The sequence below is a fragment of the Salmo trutta genome, unplaced genomic scaffold (assembly GCF_901001165.1).
Source record: "Salmo trutta unplaced genomic scaffold, fSalTru1.1, whole genome shotgun sequence".
Taxonomy (NCBI): Eukaryota; Metazoa; Chordata; class Actinopteri; order Salmoniformes; family Salmonidae; genus Salmo; species Salmo trutta.
The window spans coordinates 30,936-46,313 of NW_021822798.1; the positions used below are offsets into that span (position 1 = coordinate 30,936).

General features: G+C 53.5%; 1 protein-coding gene across 1 annotated transcript in view; it reads left to right on the forward strand.

The window, feature by feature from the left end:
* Positions 1 to 15,378, forward strand: part of LOC115184931 (serine/threonine-protein kinase 24-like) — a 30,048-nt gene that overhangs the window by 8,156 nt on the left and 6,514 nt on the right. The window contains exons 2-9 of the mRNA XM_029745510.1: positions 389 to 619; positions 1,744 to 1,800; positions 4,121 to 4,229; positions 8,660 to 8,817; positions 9,405 to 9,590; positions 9,928 to 10,079; positions 11,408 to 11,594; positions 14,378 to 14,514. Coding sequence (XP_029601370.1) covers positions 389 to 619; positions 1,744 to 1,800; positions 4,121 to 4,229; positions 8,660 to 8,817; positions 9,405 to 9,590; positions 9,928 to 10,079; positions 11,408 to 11,594; positions 14,378 to 14,514 — 1,217 coding nt within the window. The remainder of the gene's footprint in view (positions 1 to 388; positions 620 to 1,743; positions 1,801 to 4,120; positions 4,230 to 8,659; positions 8,818 to 9,404; positions 9,591 to 9,927; positions 10,080 to 11,407; positions 11,595 to 14,377; positions 14,515 to 15,378) is intronic.

Sequence of the window (15,378 nt, forward strand, 5' to 3'; positions counted from 1 at the left end):
CCTCCCCCTCCCTTCTCTCTCTCTCCCTCCCTTCTCTCTCTCCCTCCCTCCCTTCTCTCTCTCTCCCTCCCTTCTCTCTCTCCTCCCTCCTCCTCTCTCTCTCCCTCCCTTCTCTCTCTCTCCCTCCCCTTCTCTCTCTCTCTTCCTCCCTTCTCTCTCCCCCCTCCCTTCTCTCTCCTCCCCTCCCTCTCTCCCTCCCTTCTCTCTCTCTTCCTCCCTTCTCTCTCCCCCTCCCTTCTCTCTCCTCCCCTCCCTCTCTCCCTTCTCTCTCTCTCCCCTCCCTCCCTTCTCTCTCTCCCTCCCTCCCTCCCTTCTCTCTCTCTTCCTCCCTTCTCTCTCCTCCCCTCTCTCCCCCCTCCTCCCCTCTCTATCCCCCCCCCTCCTGTAGAACCTGAAGGCAGACCCAGAGGAGCTGTTCACTAAGTTGGAGAGGATAGGTAAAGGCTCGTTTGGTGAGGTGTTTAAAGGAATAGACAAGAGGACCCAGAAGGTGGTGGCCGTTAAGATCATTGACCTGGAGGAGGCTGAGGATGAGATGGAGGACATCCAGCAGGAGATCACTGTGTTGAGTCAGTGTGACAGCCCCTTCATCACCAAGTACTATGGATCCTACCTGAAGGTAGGTCATAGGGTTAGGGATCAGGGTTAAAGGTCATGGATCCTACCTGAAGGTAGGTCATAGGGTTAGGGATCAGGGTTAAAGGTCATGGAGCAGCTCACACCTCCTCTGTAAGATCTGGAGGAACCAGCCCCCTGTCCTAACACCTCCTCTGTAAGATCTGGAGGAACCAGCCCCCTGTCCTAACACCTCCTCTGTAAGATCTGGAGGAACCAGCCCCCTGTCCTAACACCTCCTGATCTGGAGGAACCAGCCCCCTGTCCTAACACCTCCTGATCTGGAGGAACCAGCCCCTGTCCTAACACCTCCTGATCTGGAGGAACCTGCCCCCTGTCCTAACACCTCCTGATCTGGAGGAACCAGCCCCCTGTCCAAACACCTCCTGATCTGGAGGAACCAGCCCCCTGTCCTAACACCTCCTCTGTTAGATCTGGAGGAACCAGCCCCCTGTCCTAACACCTCCTCTGTTAGATCTGGAGGAACCAGCCCCCTGTCCTAACACCTCCTCTGTAAGATCTGGAGGAACCAGCCCCCTGTCCTAACACCTCCTCTGTTAGATCTGGAGGAACCAGCCCCCTGTCCTAACACCTCCTGATCTGGAGGAACCATCCACCTGTCCTAACACCTCCTGATCTGGAGGAACCAGCTACCTCCTAACACCTCCTGATCTGGAGGAACCAGGCCCCTGTCCTAACACCTCCCGATCTGGAGGGACCAACCCCTGTCCTAACACCTCCTGATCTGGAGGAACCAGCCCCCTGTCCTAACACCTCCTCTGTTAGATCTGGAGGAACCAGCCCCCTGTCCTAACACCTCCTGATCTGGAGGAACCAGCCCCCTGTCCTAACACCTCCTGATCTGGAGGAACCAGCTCCCTGTCCTAACACCTCCTCTGTTAGATCTGGAGGAACCAGCTCCCTGTCCTAACACCTCCTCTGTTAGATCTGGAGGAACCAGTCCCCTGTCCTAACACCTCCTGATCTGGAGGAACCAGAGCCCTGTCCTAACACCTCCTCTGTTAGATCTGGAGGAACCAGTCCCCTGTCCTAACACCTCCTGATCTGGAGGAACCAGGCCCCTGTCCTAACACCTCCTCTGTAACTGGTCTCTCTTGTCGTCTTCAGGAGGCCAAGCTGTGGATCATTATGGAGTATCTCGGAGGAGGCTCAGCGTTGGATCTGGTGAGTGATGTTACCAGTAGTCAGACAATATGTGGACGTTGTGCTAGCTAACGGGGGGCGGTTGAGCTAGCTAACGGGGGGCGGTTGAGCTAGCTAACGAGGGCGGCTGCGCTAACTAACGGGGGGGGCGGCTGTGCTAGCTAACGGGGGGTTGTTTTCTGAGTTGCGCTAGCTAACGGGGGTGGTTGTGTGAGTTGTGCTAGCTAACGGGGGCGGTTGTGTGAGTTGGGCTAGCTAACGGGGGTGGTTGTGTGAGTTGCGCTAGCTAACGGGGGCGGTTGTGTGAGTTGAGCTAGCTAACGGGGGCGGTTGTGCTAGCTAACGGGGGCGGTTGTGTGAGTTGCGCTAGCTAACGGGGGCGGTTGTGTGAGTTGAGCTAGCTAACGGGGGCGGCTGTGCTAGCTAACGGGGGCGGTTGTGTGAGTTGCGCTAGCTAACGGGGGCGGTTGTGTGAGTTGAGCTAGCTAACGGGGGCGGTTGTGTGAGTTGTGCTAGCTAACGGGGGCGGTTGTGTGAGTTGTGCTAGCTAACGGGGGCGGTTGTGTGAGTTGCGCTAGCTAACGGGGGCGGTTGTGTGAGTTGCGCTAGCTAACGGGGGCGGTTGTGTGAGTTGAGCTAGCTAACGGGGGCGGTTGTGCTAGCTAACGGGGGCGGTTGTGTGAGTTGCGCTAGCTAACGGGTGGTTGTGTGAGTTGCGCTAGCTAACGGGGGCGGTTGTGCTAGCTAACGGGGGCGGTTGTGTGAGTTGCGCTAGCTAACGGGTGGTTGTGTGAGTTGCGCTAGCTAACGGGGGGCGGTTCCGCTAGCTAACGGGGGCGGTTGCGCTAGCTAACAGAGGTGGTTGTGTGAGTTGCGCTAGCTAACTGGGGCGGTTGTGTGAGTTGCGCTAGCTAACGGGGGAGGTTGTGTGAGTTGCGCTAGCTAACGGGGGCGGTTGTGTGAGTTGTGCTAGCTAACGGGCGGTTGCGCTAGCTAACAGAGGTGGTTGTGTGAGTTGCGTTAGCTAACGGGGGGCGGTTGTGCTAGCTAACGGGGGCGGTTGTGTGAGTTGCGCTAGCTAACGGAGGCGGTTGTGTGAGTTGCGCTAGCTAACGGAGGCGGTTGTGTGAGTTGCGCTAGCTAACAGGGGTGGTTGTGTGAGTTGTGCTAGCTAACGGGAGCGGTTGTGTGAGTTGTGCTAGCTAACGGGGGCGGTTGTGTGAGTTGTGCTAGCTAACGGGGGCTGTTGTGTGAGTTGCGCTAGCTAACAGGGGCGGTTGTGCTAGCTAACGGGGGGCGGTTGTGCTAGCTAACGGGGCGGTTGTGTGAGTTGCGCTAGCTAACGGGGGGGCGGTTGTGTGAGTTGCGCTAGCTAACATGCGGTTGTGCTAGCTAACGGGGGCGGTTGTGTGAATTGTGCTAGCTAACGGGCGGTTGTGCTAGCTAACGGGGGCGGTTGTGTGAGTTGCGCTAGCTAACGGGGGGGGCGGTTGTGTGAGTTGAGCTAGCTAACGGGGGCGGTTGTGTGAGTTGCGCTAGCTAACGGGGGCGGTTGTGTGAGTTGAGCTAGCTAATGGGGGGCGGTTGTGTGAGTTGTGCTAGCTAACGGGGGCTGTTGTGTGAGTTGCGCTAGCTAACAGGGGCGGTTGTGCTAGCTAACGGGGGGCGGTTGTGCTAGCTAACGGGGGCGGTTGTGTGAGTTGCGCTAGCTAACGGGGGGGGCGGTTGTGTGAGTTGCGCTAGCTAACGTGCGGTTGTGCTAGCTAACGGGGGCGGTTGTGTGAGTTGTGCTAGCTAACGGGCGGTTGTGCTAGCTAACGGGGGCGGTTGTGTGAGTTGTGCTAGCTAACGGGCGGTTGTGCTAGCTAACGGGGGCGGTTGTGTGAGTTGCGCTAGCTAACGGGGGGGCGGTTGTGTGAGTTGAGCTAGCTAACGGGGGCGGTTGTGTGAGTTGCGCTAGCTAACGGGGGCGGTTGTGTGAGTTGAGCTAGCTAACGGGGGGCGGTTGTGCTAGCTAACGGGGGCGGTTGTGTGAGTTGCGCTAGCTAACGGGGGCGGTTGTGTGAGTTGTGCTAGCTAACGGGGGCGGTTGTGTGAGTTGCGCTAGCTAACGGAGGCGGTTGTGTGAGATGAGCTAGCTAACGGAGGCGGTTGTGTGAGTTCCGCTAGCTAACGGAGGCGGTTGTGTGTGTTGCGCTAGCTAACGGTTATGGTTGTGTGAGTTGCGCTAGCTAACGGGGGGCGGTTGTGTGAGTTTGGGCGGTTGTGTGAGTTGTGCTAGCTAACGGAGGCGGTTGTGTGAGTTGTGCTAGCTAACGGAGGCGGTTGTGTGTTTTTCCAGTTGGAGCCAGGGTTGCTGGATGAGACTCAGATCGCTACCATCCTCAGAGAGATTCTGAAGGGTCTGGAATACCTCCACTCAGAGAAGAAGATACACAGAGATATCAAAGGTACTAAATAGCATGGATACTACTAGGGGCTAACCTAGCTAACGGGGATACTAGTAGGGGCTAACCTAGCTAACAGGGATACTAGTTGGGCCTAACAGGGATACTAGTAGGGGCTAACCTAACTAACAGGGATACTAGTAGGGGCTAACCTAGCTAACAGGGATACTAGTAGGGGTTAACCTAGCTAACAGGGATACTAGTTGGGCCTAACAGGGATACTAGTAGGGGCTAACCTAACTAACAGGGATACTAGTAGGGGCTAACCTAGCTAACAGGGATACTAGTAGGGGCTAACCTAGCTAACAGGGATACTAGTAGGGGCTAACCTAACTAACAGGGATACTAGTAGGGGCTAACAGGGATACTAGTAGGGGCTAACAGGGATACTAGTAGGGGCTAACCTAGCTAACAGGGAGACTAGTAGGGGCTAACCTAGCTAACAGGGATACTAGTAGGGGCTAACCTAGCTAACAGGAATGCTAGTAGGGGCTAACCTAACTAGCAGGGATACTAGTAGGGGCTAACCTAGCTAACAGGGATACTAGTAGGGGCTAACCTAACTAACAGGGATACTAGTAGGGGCTAACCTAACTAACAGGGATACTAGTAGGGGCTAACCTAGCTAACAGGGATACTAGTAGGGGCTAACCTAGCTAACAGGGATACTAGTAGGGGTTAACCTAACTATCAGGGATACTAGTAGGGGCTAACCTAGCTAACAGGGATACTAGTAGGGGCTAACCTAGCTAACGGGGATACTAGTAGGGGCTAACCTAGCTAACGGGGATACTAGTAGGGGCTAACCTAGCTAACAGGGATACTAGGAGGGGCTAACCTAGCTAACAGGGATACTAGTAGGGGCTGACCTAGCTAACAGGGATACTAGTAGGGGCTGACCTAGCTAACAGGGATACTAGTTGGGGCTAACCTAGCTAACAGGGATACTAGTAGGGGCTAACCTAACTAACAGGGATACTAGTAGGGGCTAACATGGATACTAGTAGGGGCTAACCTAGCTAACAGGGATACTAGTAGGGGCTAACCTAGCTAACAGGGATACTAGTAGGGGCTAACCTAACTAACAGGGATACTAGTAGGGGCTAACCTAACTAACAGGGATACTAGTAGGGGCTAACCTAGCTAACAGGGATACCAGTAGGGGCTAACCTAGCTAACAGGGATACTAGTAGGGGCTATCCTAACTAACAGGGATACTAGTTGGGGCTAACCTAACTAGTATGGATACTAGTAGGGGCTAACAGGGATACTAGTAGGGGCTAACCTAGCTAACAGGGATACTAGTAGGGGCTAACCTAGCTAACGGGGATACTAGTAGGGGTTAACCTAGCTAACAGGGGTACTAGTAGGGGCTAACCTAGCTAACAGGGATACTAGTAGGGGCTAACCTAGCTAACAGGGATACTAGTATGGGCTAAACTAACTAACAGGGATACTAGTAGGTGCTAACCTAGCTAACAGGGATACTAGTAGGGGCTAACCTAGCTAACAGGGATACTAGTAGGGGCTAACCTAGCTAACAGGGATACTAGTAGGGGCTAACCTAGCTAACAGGGATACTAGTAGGGGCTAACAGGGATACTAGTAGGGGCTAACCTAATTAACAGGGATACTAGTAGGGGTTAACCTAGCTAACAGGGATACTAGTAGGGGCTAACAGGGATACTAGTAGGGGCTAACCTAGCTAACAGGGATACTAGTAGGGGCTAACCTAGCTAACAGGGCTACTAGTAGGGGCTAACAGGGATACTAGTAGGGGCTAACCTAACTAACAGGGATACTAGTAGGGGCTAACAGGGATACTAGTAGGGGCTAACAGGGATACTAGTAGGGGCTAACCTAGCTAACAGGGATACTAGTAGGGGCTAACCTAGCTAACAGGGATACTAGTAGGGGCTAACCTAGCTAACAGGGATACTAGTAGGGGCTAACCTAGCTAACAGGGATACTAGTAGGGGCTAACCTAGCTAACAGGGATACTAGTAGGGGCTAACCTAGCTAACAGGGATACTAGTAGGGGCTAACCTAGCTAACATGGATACTAGTAGGGGTTAACCTAGCTAACAGGGATACTAGTAGGTGCTAACCTAGCTAACAGGGATACTAGTAGGTGCTAACCTAGCTAACAGGGATACTAGTAGGGGCTAACAGGGATACTAGTAGGGGCTAACCTAGCTAACATGGATACTAGTAGGGGTTAACCTAGCTAACAGGGATACTAGTAGGTGCTAACCTAGCTAACAGGGATACTAGTAGGTGCTAACCTAGCTAACAGGGATACTAGTTGGGGCTAACAGGGATGCTAGTAGGGGCTAACCTAGCTAACAGGGATACTAGTAGGGGCTAACAGGGATACTAGTAGGGGCTAACAGGGATACTAGTAGGGGCTAACCTAACTAGCAGGGATACTAGTAGGGGCTAACCTAACTAACAGGGATACTAGTAGGGGCTAACCTAGCTAACAGGCATACTAGTAGGGGCTAACAGGGATTCTAGTAGGGGCTAACCTAACTAACAGGGATACTAGTAGGGGCTGACCTAGCTAACAGGGATACTAGTAGGGGCTAACAGGGATACTAGTAGGGGCTAACCTAGCTAACAGGGATACTAGTAGGGGCTAACAGGGATACTAGTAGGGGCTAACCTAACTAGCAGGGATACTAGTAGGGGCTAACCTAGCTAACATGGATACTAGTAGGGGTTAACCTAGCTAACAGGGATACTAGTAGGGGCTAACCTAGCTAACAGGGATACTAGTAGTGGCTAACCTAGCTAACAGGGATACTAGTAGGGGCTAACCTAGCTAATAGGGATACTAGTAGGTGCTAACCTAGCTAACAGGGATACTAGTAGGAGCTAACAGGGATACTAGTAGTTGAAGGTACAGAGAGACATCAGCAGTACTGACAGGGTTAATGTAGAAGGTACAGAGAGACATCAGCAGTACTGACAGGGTTAATGTAGAAGGTACAGAGAGACATCAGCAGTACTGACGGGGTTAATGTTTCATTCTGGGTTTGAGTCCTGGTCGGGGCCTACCCTCTGGTTCCATTCTGGGTTTGAGTCCTGGTCGGGGCCTACCCCTTGGTTCCATTCTGGGTTTGAGTCCTGGTCGGGGCTACCCCCTGGTTCCATTCTGGGTTTGAGTCCTGGTCGGGGCTACCCCCTGGTTCCATTCTGGGTTTGAGTCCTGGTCGGGGCCTACCCCCTGGATCCATTCTGGGTTTGAGTCCTGGTCGGGGCCTAACCCCTGGTCGGGGCCTACCCCCTGGTTCCATTCTGGGTTTGAGTCCTGGTCGGGGCCTACCCTCTGGTTCCATTCTGGGTTTGAGTCCTGGTCGGGGCCTACCCCCTGTTTCCATTCTGGGTTTGTGTCCTGGTCGGGGCCTACCCCCTGGTTCCATTCTGGGTTTGAGTCCTGGTCGGGGCCTACCCCCTGGTTCCATTCTGGGTTTTGAGTCCTGGTCGGGCCTACCCCCTGGTTCCATTCTGGGTTTGAGTCCTGGTCGGGGCCTACCCTCTGGTTCCATTCTGGGTTTGAGTCCTGGTCGGGGCCTAACCCCTGGTCGGGGCTTACCCCCTTGGTTCCATTCTGGGTTTGAGTCCTGGTCGGGGCCTACCCTCTGGTTCCATTCTGGGTTTGAGTCCTGGTCGGGGCCTACCCCCTGTTTCCATTCTGGGTTTGTGTCCTGGTCGGGGCCTACCCCCTGGTTCCATTCTGGGTTTGAGTCCTGGTCGGGGCCTACCCCCTGGTTCCATTCTGGGTTTGAGTCCTGGTCGGGCCTACCCCCTGGTTCCATTCTGGGTTTGAGTCCTGGTCGGGGCCTACCCTCTGGTTCCATTCTGGGTTTGAGTCCTGGTCGGGGCCTAACCCCTGGTCGGGGCTTACCCCCTTGGTTCCATTCTGGGTTTGAGTCCTGGTCGGGCCTACCCCCTGGTTCCATTCTGGGTTTGAGTCCTGGTCGGGCCTACCCTCTGGTTCCATTCTGGGTTTGAGTCCTGGTTGGGGCCTACCCCCTGGTTCCATTCTGGGTTTGAGTCCTGGTTGGGGCCTACCCCCTGGTTCCATTCTGGGTTTGAGTCCTGGTTGGGGCCTACCCCCTGGTTCCATTCTGGGTTTGGGTCCTGGTCGGGGCCTAACCCCTGGTCGGGCCTAACCCCTGGTTCCATTCTGGGTTTGAGTCCTGGTCGGGGCCTAACCCCTGGTTCCATTCTGGGTTTGAGTCCTGGTCGGGGCCTACCCCCTGGTTCCATTCTGGGTTTGAGTCCTGGTTGGGGCCTACCCTCTGGTTCCATTCTGGGTTTGAGTCCTGGTCGGGCCTACCCCCTGGTTCCATTCTGGGTTTGAGTCCTGGTCGGGGCCTAACCCCTTTGCTTCGTTGTGATCCAAACTGCTTTCTTCTCTCCCTCAGCTGCCAACGTTCTGCTGTCGGACCGTGGGGAGGTGAAGCTGGCAGACTTCGGGGTGGCGGGACAGCTAACGGACACCCAGCTCAAACGCAGCACCTTCGTTGGCACGCCCTTCTGGATGGCTCCTGAGGTCATCAAGCAGTCAGCCTACGACTGTAAGGTGAGAGGTCAGAGGTTACAGTCAGCATACGACTGTAAGGTGAGAGGTCAGAGGTTACAGTAAGCCTACGACTGTAAGGTGAAAGGTCAGAGGTTACAGTCAGCCTACAACTGTAAGGTGAGAGGTCAGATGTTACAGTCAGCCTGCGACTCTAAGGTGAGAGGTCAGAGGTTACAGTCAGACTACGACTGTAAGGTGAGAGGTCAGAGGTTACAGTAAGCCTACGACTGTAAGGTGAAAGGTCAGAGGTTACAGTCAGCCTATGACTGTAAGGTGAGAGGTCAGATGTTACAGTCAGCCTACGACTCTTAAGGTGAGAGGTCAGAGGTTACAGTCAGCCTACGACTGTAAGGTGAAAGGTCAGGGGTCATACAGGAAGTTCTGTTTATAATGACAACAAAGAAGTTATCCCAAATGCCGCACAAGGGCTACATCTGAATTGGCACCCTATTCCCTATATAGTACTCTATCCCATAGGACTCTGGTCAATAGTAATTCCTATTATATAAAACAGTAGGGTGTGATTTTTGGATGGTCCTAAGGTGAAAACATCTCTCTCTCTCTCTGTCCCCATGTGTGTGTTGCAGGCAGACATCTGGTCCCTGGGTATAACGTGTATAGAGCTGGCTAAAGGAGAACCCCCACACTCTGAGCTGCACCCTATGAAAGTGCTGTTCCTTATCCCAAAGAACACCCCTCCTACCCTGGAGGGGAACTACAGCAAGCCCCTGAAGGAGTTCGTGGAGGCCTGCCTGAACAAGGAGCCAAGCTTCGTAAGTGTTCCTTTTTTTAGAGTTAAGGTTCAGAAGTGTTCACTTTTCAAACCCCAGACCGAACTGGTTTCAACTGGTTTCAACTGGTTTCAACTGGTTTTACTTCCTTTTGAAGTGTCCTGTTAGGAAACACTTTTCAAACCCCAAACCTAACTGGTTTCAACTGGTTTCAACTGGTTTCAATTCCATTTGCTGGCCTGGCAATATCAGAGAGCATTTGGAAGTTATTTGTGCATCTGTCCTATCTCTCCGCTCCTCACCTTGCTTACAATTTATTTTTCTTCTCATCCCTACCGCTTTCCTCCTTCCCTTTCCCCCCCTCTCTCTCTCTGTGCAGAGGCCCACTGCCAAAGAGCTGTTGAAACACAAGCTGATTGTGCGTCACGCCAAGAAGACGTCGTACCTGACGGAGCTGGTGGATAAATACAGGAGGTGGAAGGCTGAGCAGACCAGACAGCAGGCAGAGTCCAGCTCAGATGAGTCTGACTCGTAAGTCAGGATCAGACCAGACAGCAGGCAGAGTCCAGCTCAGACGAGTCTGACTCGTAAGTCAGGATCAGACCTAGACAGCAGGCAGAGTCCAGCTCAGACGAGTCTGACTCGTAAGTCAGGATCAGATCTAGACAGCAGGCAGAGTCCAGCTCAGACGAGTCTGACTCGTAAGTCAGGATCAGACCAGACAGCAGGCAGAGTCCAGCTCAGACGAGTCTGACTCGTAAGTCAGGATCAGATCTAGACAGCAGGCAGAGTCCAGCTCAGATGAGTCTGACTCGTAAGTCAGGATCAGACCAGACAGGAGGCAGAGTCCAGCTCAGACGAGTCTGACTCGTAAGTCAGGATCAGACCAGACAGCAGGCAGAGTCCAGCTCAGCCGAGTCTGACTCGTAAGTCAGGATCAGATCTAGACAGCAGGCAGAGTCCAGCTCAGACGAGTCTGACTCGTAAGTCAGGATCAGACCAGACAGGAGGCAGAGTCCAGCTCAGACGACAGACAAGTCTGACTCGTAAGTCAGGATCAGACCAGACAGCAGGCAGAGTCCAGCTCAGACGAGTCTGACTCGTAAGTCAGGATCAGACCAGACAGCAGGCAGAGTCCAGCTCAGACGAGTCTGACTCGTAAGTCAGGATCAGACCAGACAGCAGGCCGTGTCCAGCTCAGACGAGTCTGACTCGTAAGTCAGGATCAGACCAGACAGCAGGCAGAGTCCAGCTCAGACGAGTCTGACTCGTAAGTCAGGATCAGACCAGACAGCAGGCAGAGTCCAGCTCAGACGAGTCTGACTCGTAAGTCAGGATCAGACCAGACAGCAGGCAGAGTCCAGCTCAGACGAGTCTGACTCGTAAGTCAGGATCAGACCAGACAGCAGGCAGAGTCCAGCTCAGACGAGTCTGACTCGTAAGTCAGGATCAGACCAGACAGCAGGCAGAGTCCAGCTCAGACGAGTCTGACTCGTAAGTCAGGATCAGACCAGACAGCAGGCAGAGTCCAGCTCAGACGAGTCTGACTCGTAAGTCAGGATCAGACCAGACAGCAGGCAGAGTCCAGCTCAGACGAGTCTGACTCGTAAGTCAGGATCAGACCAGACAGCAGGCAGAGTCCAGCTCAGACGAGTCTGACTCGTAAGTCAGGATCAGACCAGACAGCAGGCAGAGTCCAGCTCAGACGAGTCTGACTCGTAAGTCAGGATCAGACCTAGGCTGCATACTAAATGGAACCCTCTTCCCTTTGCAGTGCACTACTTTAACCAGGACTATTGAGTCATACTGTCACGCTGAGCCAATTGGACTCCTGACTCTGGTCTCTCTTGTCCAATCAGGGAGCAGGATGGGCAAGCGTCGGGCGGGAACAACTTTGGTAGTGATGACTGGATCTTCACCATCAGAGAGAAGGATCCTAAGAAAGTCCAGAACGGAGGAGAGGGACAGGAAGTGGAGAGCGGAGTCATTTCAAGGAGGCTGTATTCCACCAGCCTGTCCACCATCATCTCTCCTTCTCTGGCCGAAGTAAGAAGCTCTCTGCTGTCGTGGCGCCGACCGACCAAACCGACCAACCAGACCAACCCAGATACATTAACATCCCAACCAACCTGGCCGTGGGGCTGGCCATCACCCGCTGGGTGTTGATGGACAGATACATTAACATCTCCTGAACACATAAATCTGACCCTAAACCCTGAACTAAATCATTACATTTATTGACCCACTTCTAGAATCAAATTCAAACTTCTGGGTTCACCGATCTGTTTAGACAACATACTGTCTGTCTGCTGCCAGTCACCACACTACCCTGCTACAGCATACTGTCTGTCTGCTGCCAGTCACCACACTACCCTGCTACAGCATACTGTCTGTCTGCTGTCTGCCAGTCACCACACTACCCTGCTACAGCATACTGTCTGTCTGCTGTCTGCCAGTCACCACACTACCCTTCTACAACATACTGTCTGTCTGCTGTCTGCCAGTCACCACACTACCCTGCTACAGCATACTGTCTGTCTGCTGTCTGCCAGTCACCACACTACCCTGCTACAGCATACTGTCTGTCTGCTGTCAGTCACCACACTACCCTGCTACAACATACTGTCTGTCTGCTGCCAGTCACCACACTACCCTGCTACAGCATACTGTCTGTCTGCTGCCAGTCACCACACTACCCCTGCTACAGCATACTGTCTGTCTGCTGCCAGTCACCACACTACCCTGCTACAGCATACTGTCTGTCTGCTGTCTGCCAGTCACCACACTACCCTGCTACAGCATACTGTCTGTCTGCTGTCAGTCACCACACTACCCTGCTACAACATACTGTCTGTCTGCTGTCTGCCAGTCACCACACTACCCTGCTACAGCATACTGTCTGTCTGCTGTCTGTCTGTCACCACACTACCCTGCTACAGCATACTCTCTGTCTGCTGTCTGTCACCACACTACCCTGCTACAGCATACTGTCTGTCTGCTGTCTGTCACCACACTACCCTGCTACAACATACTGTAAGTCTGCTGTCTGTCAGTCACCACACTACCCTGCTACAACATACTGTCTGTCTGCTGTCTGCCAGTCACCACACTACCCTGCTACAGCATACTGTCTGTCTGCTGTCTGCCAGTCACCACACTACCCTGCTACAGCATACTGTCTGTCTGCTGTCTGTCTGTCACCACACTACCCTGCTACAGCATACTGTCTGTCTGCTGTCAGTCACCACACTACCCTGCTACAACATACTGTCTGTCTGCTGCCAGTCACCACACTACCCTGCTACAACATACTGTCTGTCTGCTGCCAGTCACCACACTACCCTGCTACAACATACTGTCTGTCTGTCTGCTGTCAGTCACTACACTACCCTGCTTCAGCATACTGTCTGTCTGCTGTCAGTCACCACACTACCCTGCTACAGCATACTGTCTGTCTGCCAGTCACCACACTACCCTGCTACAGCATACTGTCTGTCTGCTGTCAGTCACCACACTACCCTGCTACAACATACTGTCTGTCTGCTGTCTGTCACCACACTACCCTGCTACAGCATACTGTCTGCTGTCTGCCAGTCACCACACTACCCTGCTACAACATACTGTCTGTCTGCTGTCTGCCAGTCACCACACTACCCTGCTACAACATACTGTCTGTCTGCTGCCAGTCACCACACTACCCTGCTACAACATACTGTCTGTCTGCTTGTCAGTCACCACACTACCCTGCTACAACATACTGTCTGTCTGCTGTCTGTCAGTCACCACACTACCCTGCTACAACATACAGTCTGTCTGCTGTCTGTCACCACACTACCCTGCTACAACATACTGTCTGTCTGCTGTCTGCCAGTCACCACACTACCCTGCTACAGCATACTGTCTGTCTGCTGTCGCCAGTCACCACACTACCCTGCTACAGCATACTGTCTGTCTGCTGTCTGCCAGTCACCACACTACCCTGCTTCAGCATACTGTCTGTCTGCTGTCAGTCACCACACTACCCTGCTACAGCATACTGTCTGTCTGCTGCCAGTCACCACACTACCCTGCTACAGCATACTGTCTGTCTGCTGCCAGTCACCACACTACCCTGCTACAACATACTGTCTGTCTGCTGCCAGTCACCACACTACCCTGCTACAGCATACTGTCTGTCTGCTGTCTGTCAGTCACCACACTACCCTGCTACAACATACTGTCTGTCTGCTGTCTGTCACCTCTATAACCCTAGTACCCTGTCTCTGTCCTTCCACCTACCCGTCTCTCTGTCCTCCCTCATACCCGTCTCTCTGTCCTCCCTCCTACCTGTCTCTCTGTCCTCCCTCCTACCCGTCTCTCTGTCCTCCCTCCTAACCCTGTTTCGTCCCCGTCTCTCTGTCCTCCCTCCTACCCTGTTTCGTCCCCGTCTCTCTGTCCTCCCTCCTACCCGTCTCTCTGTCCTTCTCCTACCCGTCTCTCTGTCCTCCCTCCTACCCGTCTCTCTGTCCTCCCTCCTACCCGTCTCTCTGTCCTCCCTTCTACCCGTCTCTCTGTCCTTCTCCTACCCGTCTCTCTGTCCTCCCTCCTACCCTTCTCTCTGTCCTCCCTCCTAACCCTGTTTTCGTTCCCGTCTCTCTGTCCTCCCTCCTACCCGTCTCTCTGTCCTCCCTCCTACCCTTCTCTCTGTCCTCCCTCCTAACCCTGTTTCGTTCCCGTCTCTCTGTCCTCCCTCCTAACCCTGTTTTGTTCCCGTCTCTCTGTCCTCCCTCCTACCCGTCTCTCTGTCCTCCCTCCTAACCCTGTTTCGTCCCCGTCTCTCTGTCCTCCAGTTGAAGCAGCGTCAGGAGGCAGTGAATGGGAACCCGATGGCTCTGGATGAATTGAGAGAAGCGATTCTCCTGTCAGAGGAGGCCTACCCTGGGATCTCTGACTCCCTGGTCACCCAGCTGGTTAACAGACTGCAGAGGTGTGACTGCTAACCCCTATAACCCTAGTACCCTACCACTAACCCCTATACCCTACCACTAACCCCTAGTACCCTACCACTAACCCCTAGTACCCTACCACTAACCCTAGTACCCTACACTAACCCCTAGTACCCTACCACTAGCCCCTATAACCCTAGTACCCTACCACTAGCCCCTATAACCCTAGTACCCTACCACTAACCCCTATAACCCTAGTACCCTACCACTAACCCCTATAACCCTAGTACCCTACCACTAACCCCTATAACCCTAGTACCCTACCACTAGCCCCTATAACCCTACCACTAACCCCTATAACCCTAGTACCCTACCACTAGCCCCTATAACCCTAGTACCCTACCACTAACCCCTATAACCCTAGTACCCTACCACTAGCCCCTATAACCCTAGTACCCTACCACTAACCCCTATAACCCTAGTACCCTACCACTAGCCCCTATAACCCTAGTACCCTACCACTAACCCCTATAACCCTAGTACCCTACCACTAGCCCCTATAACCCTAGTACCCTACCACTAACCCCTATAACCCTAGTACCCTACCACTAACCCCTAGTACCTACCACTAACCCATAGTTACCCTACCACTATCCCCTTATAACCCTAGTACCCTACACTAACCCCCTAAACCCTAGTACCCTACCACTAACCCCCTAGTACCGTACCACTAACCCCTAGTACCCTACCACTAACCCCTAGTACCCTACCACTAACCCCTAGTACCCTAGTACCCTACCACTAACCCCTATAACCCTAGTACCCTACCACTAGCCCCTATAACCCTAGTACCCTACCACTAGCCCCTATAACCCTAGTACCCTACCACTAGCCCCTATAACCCT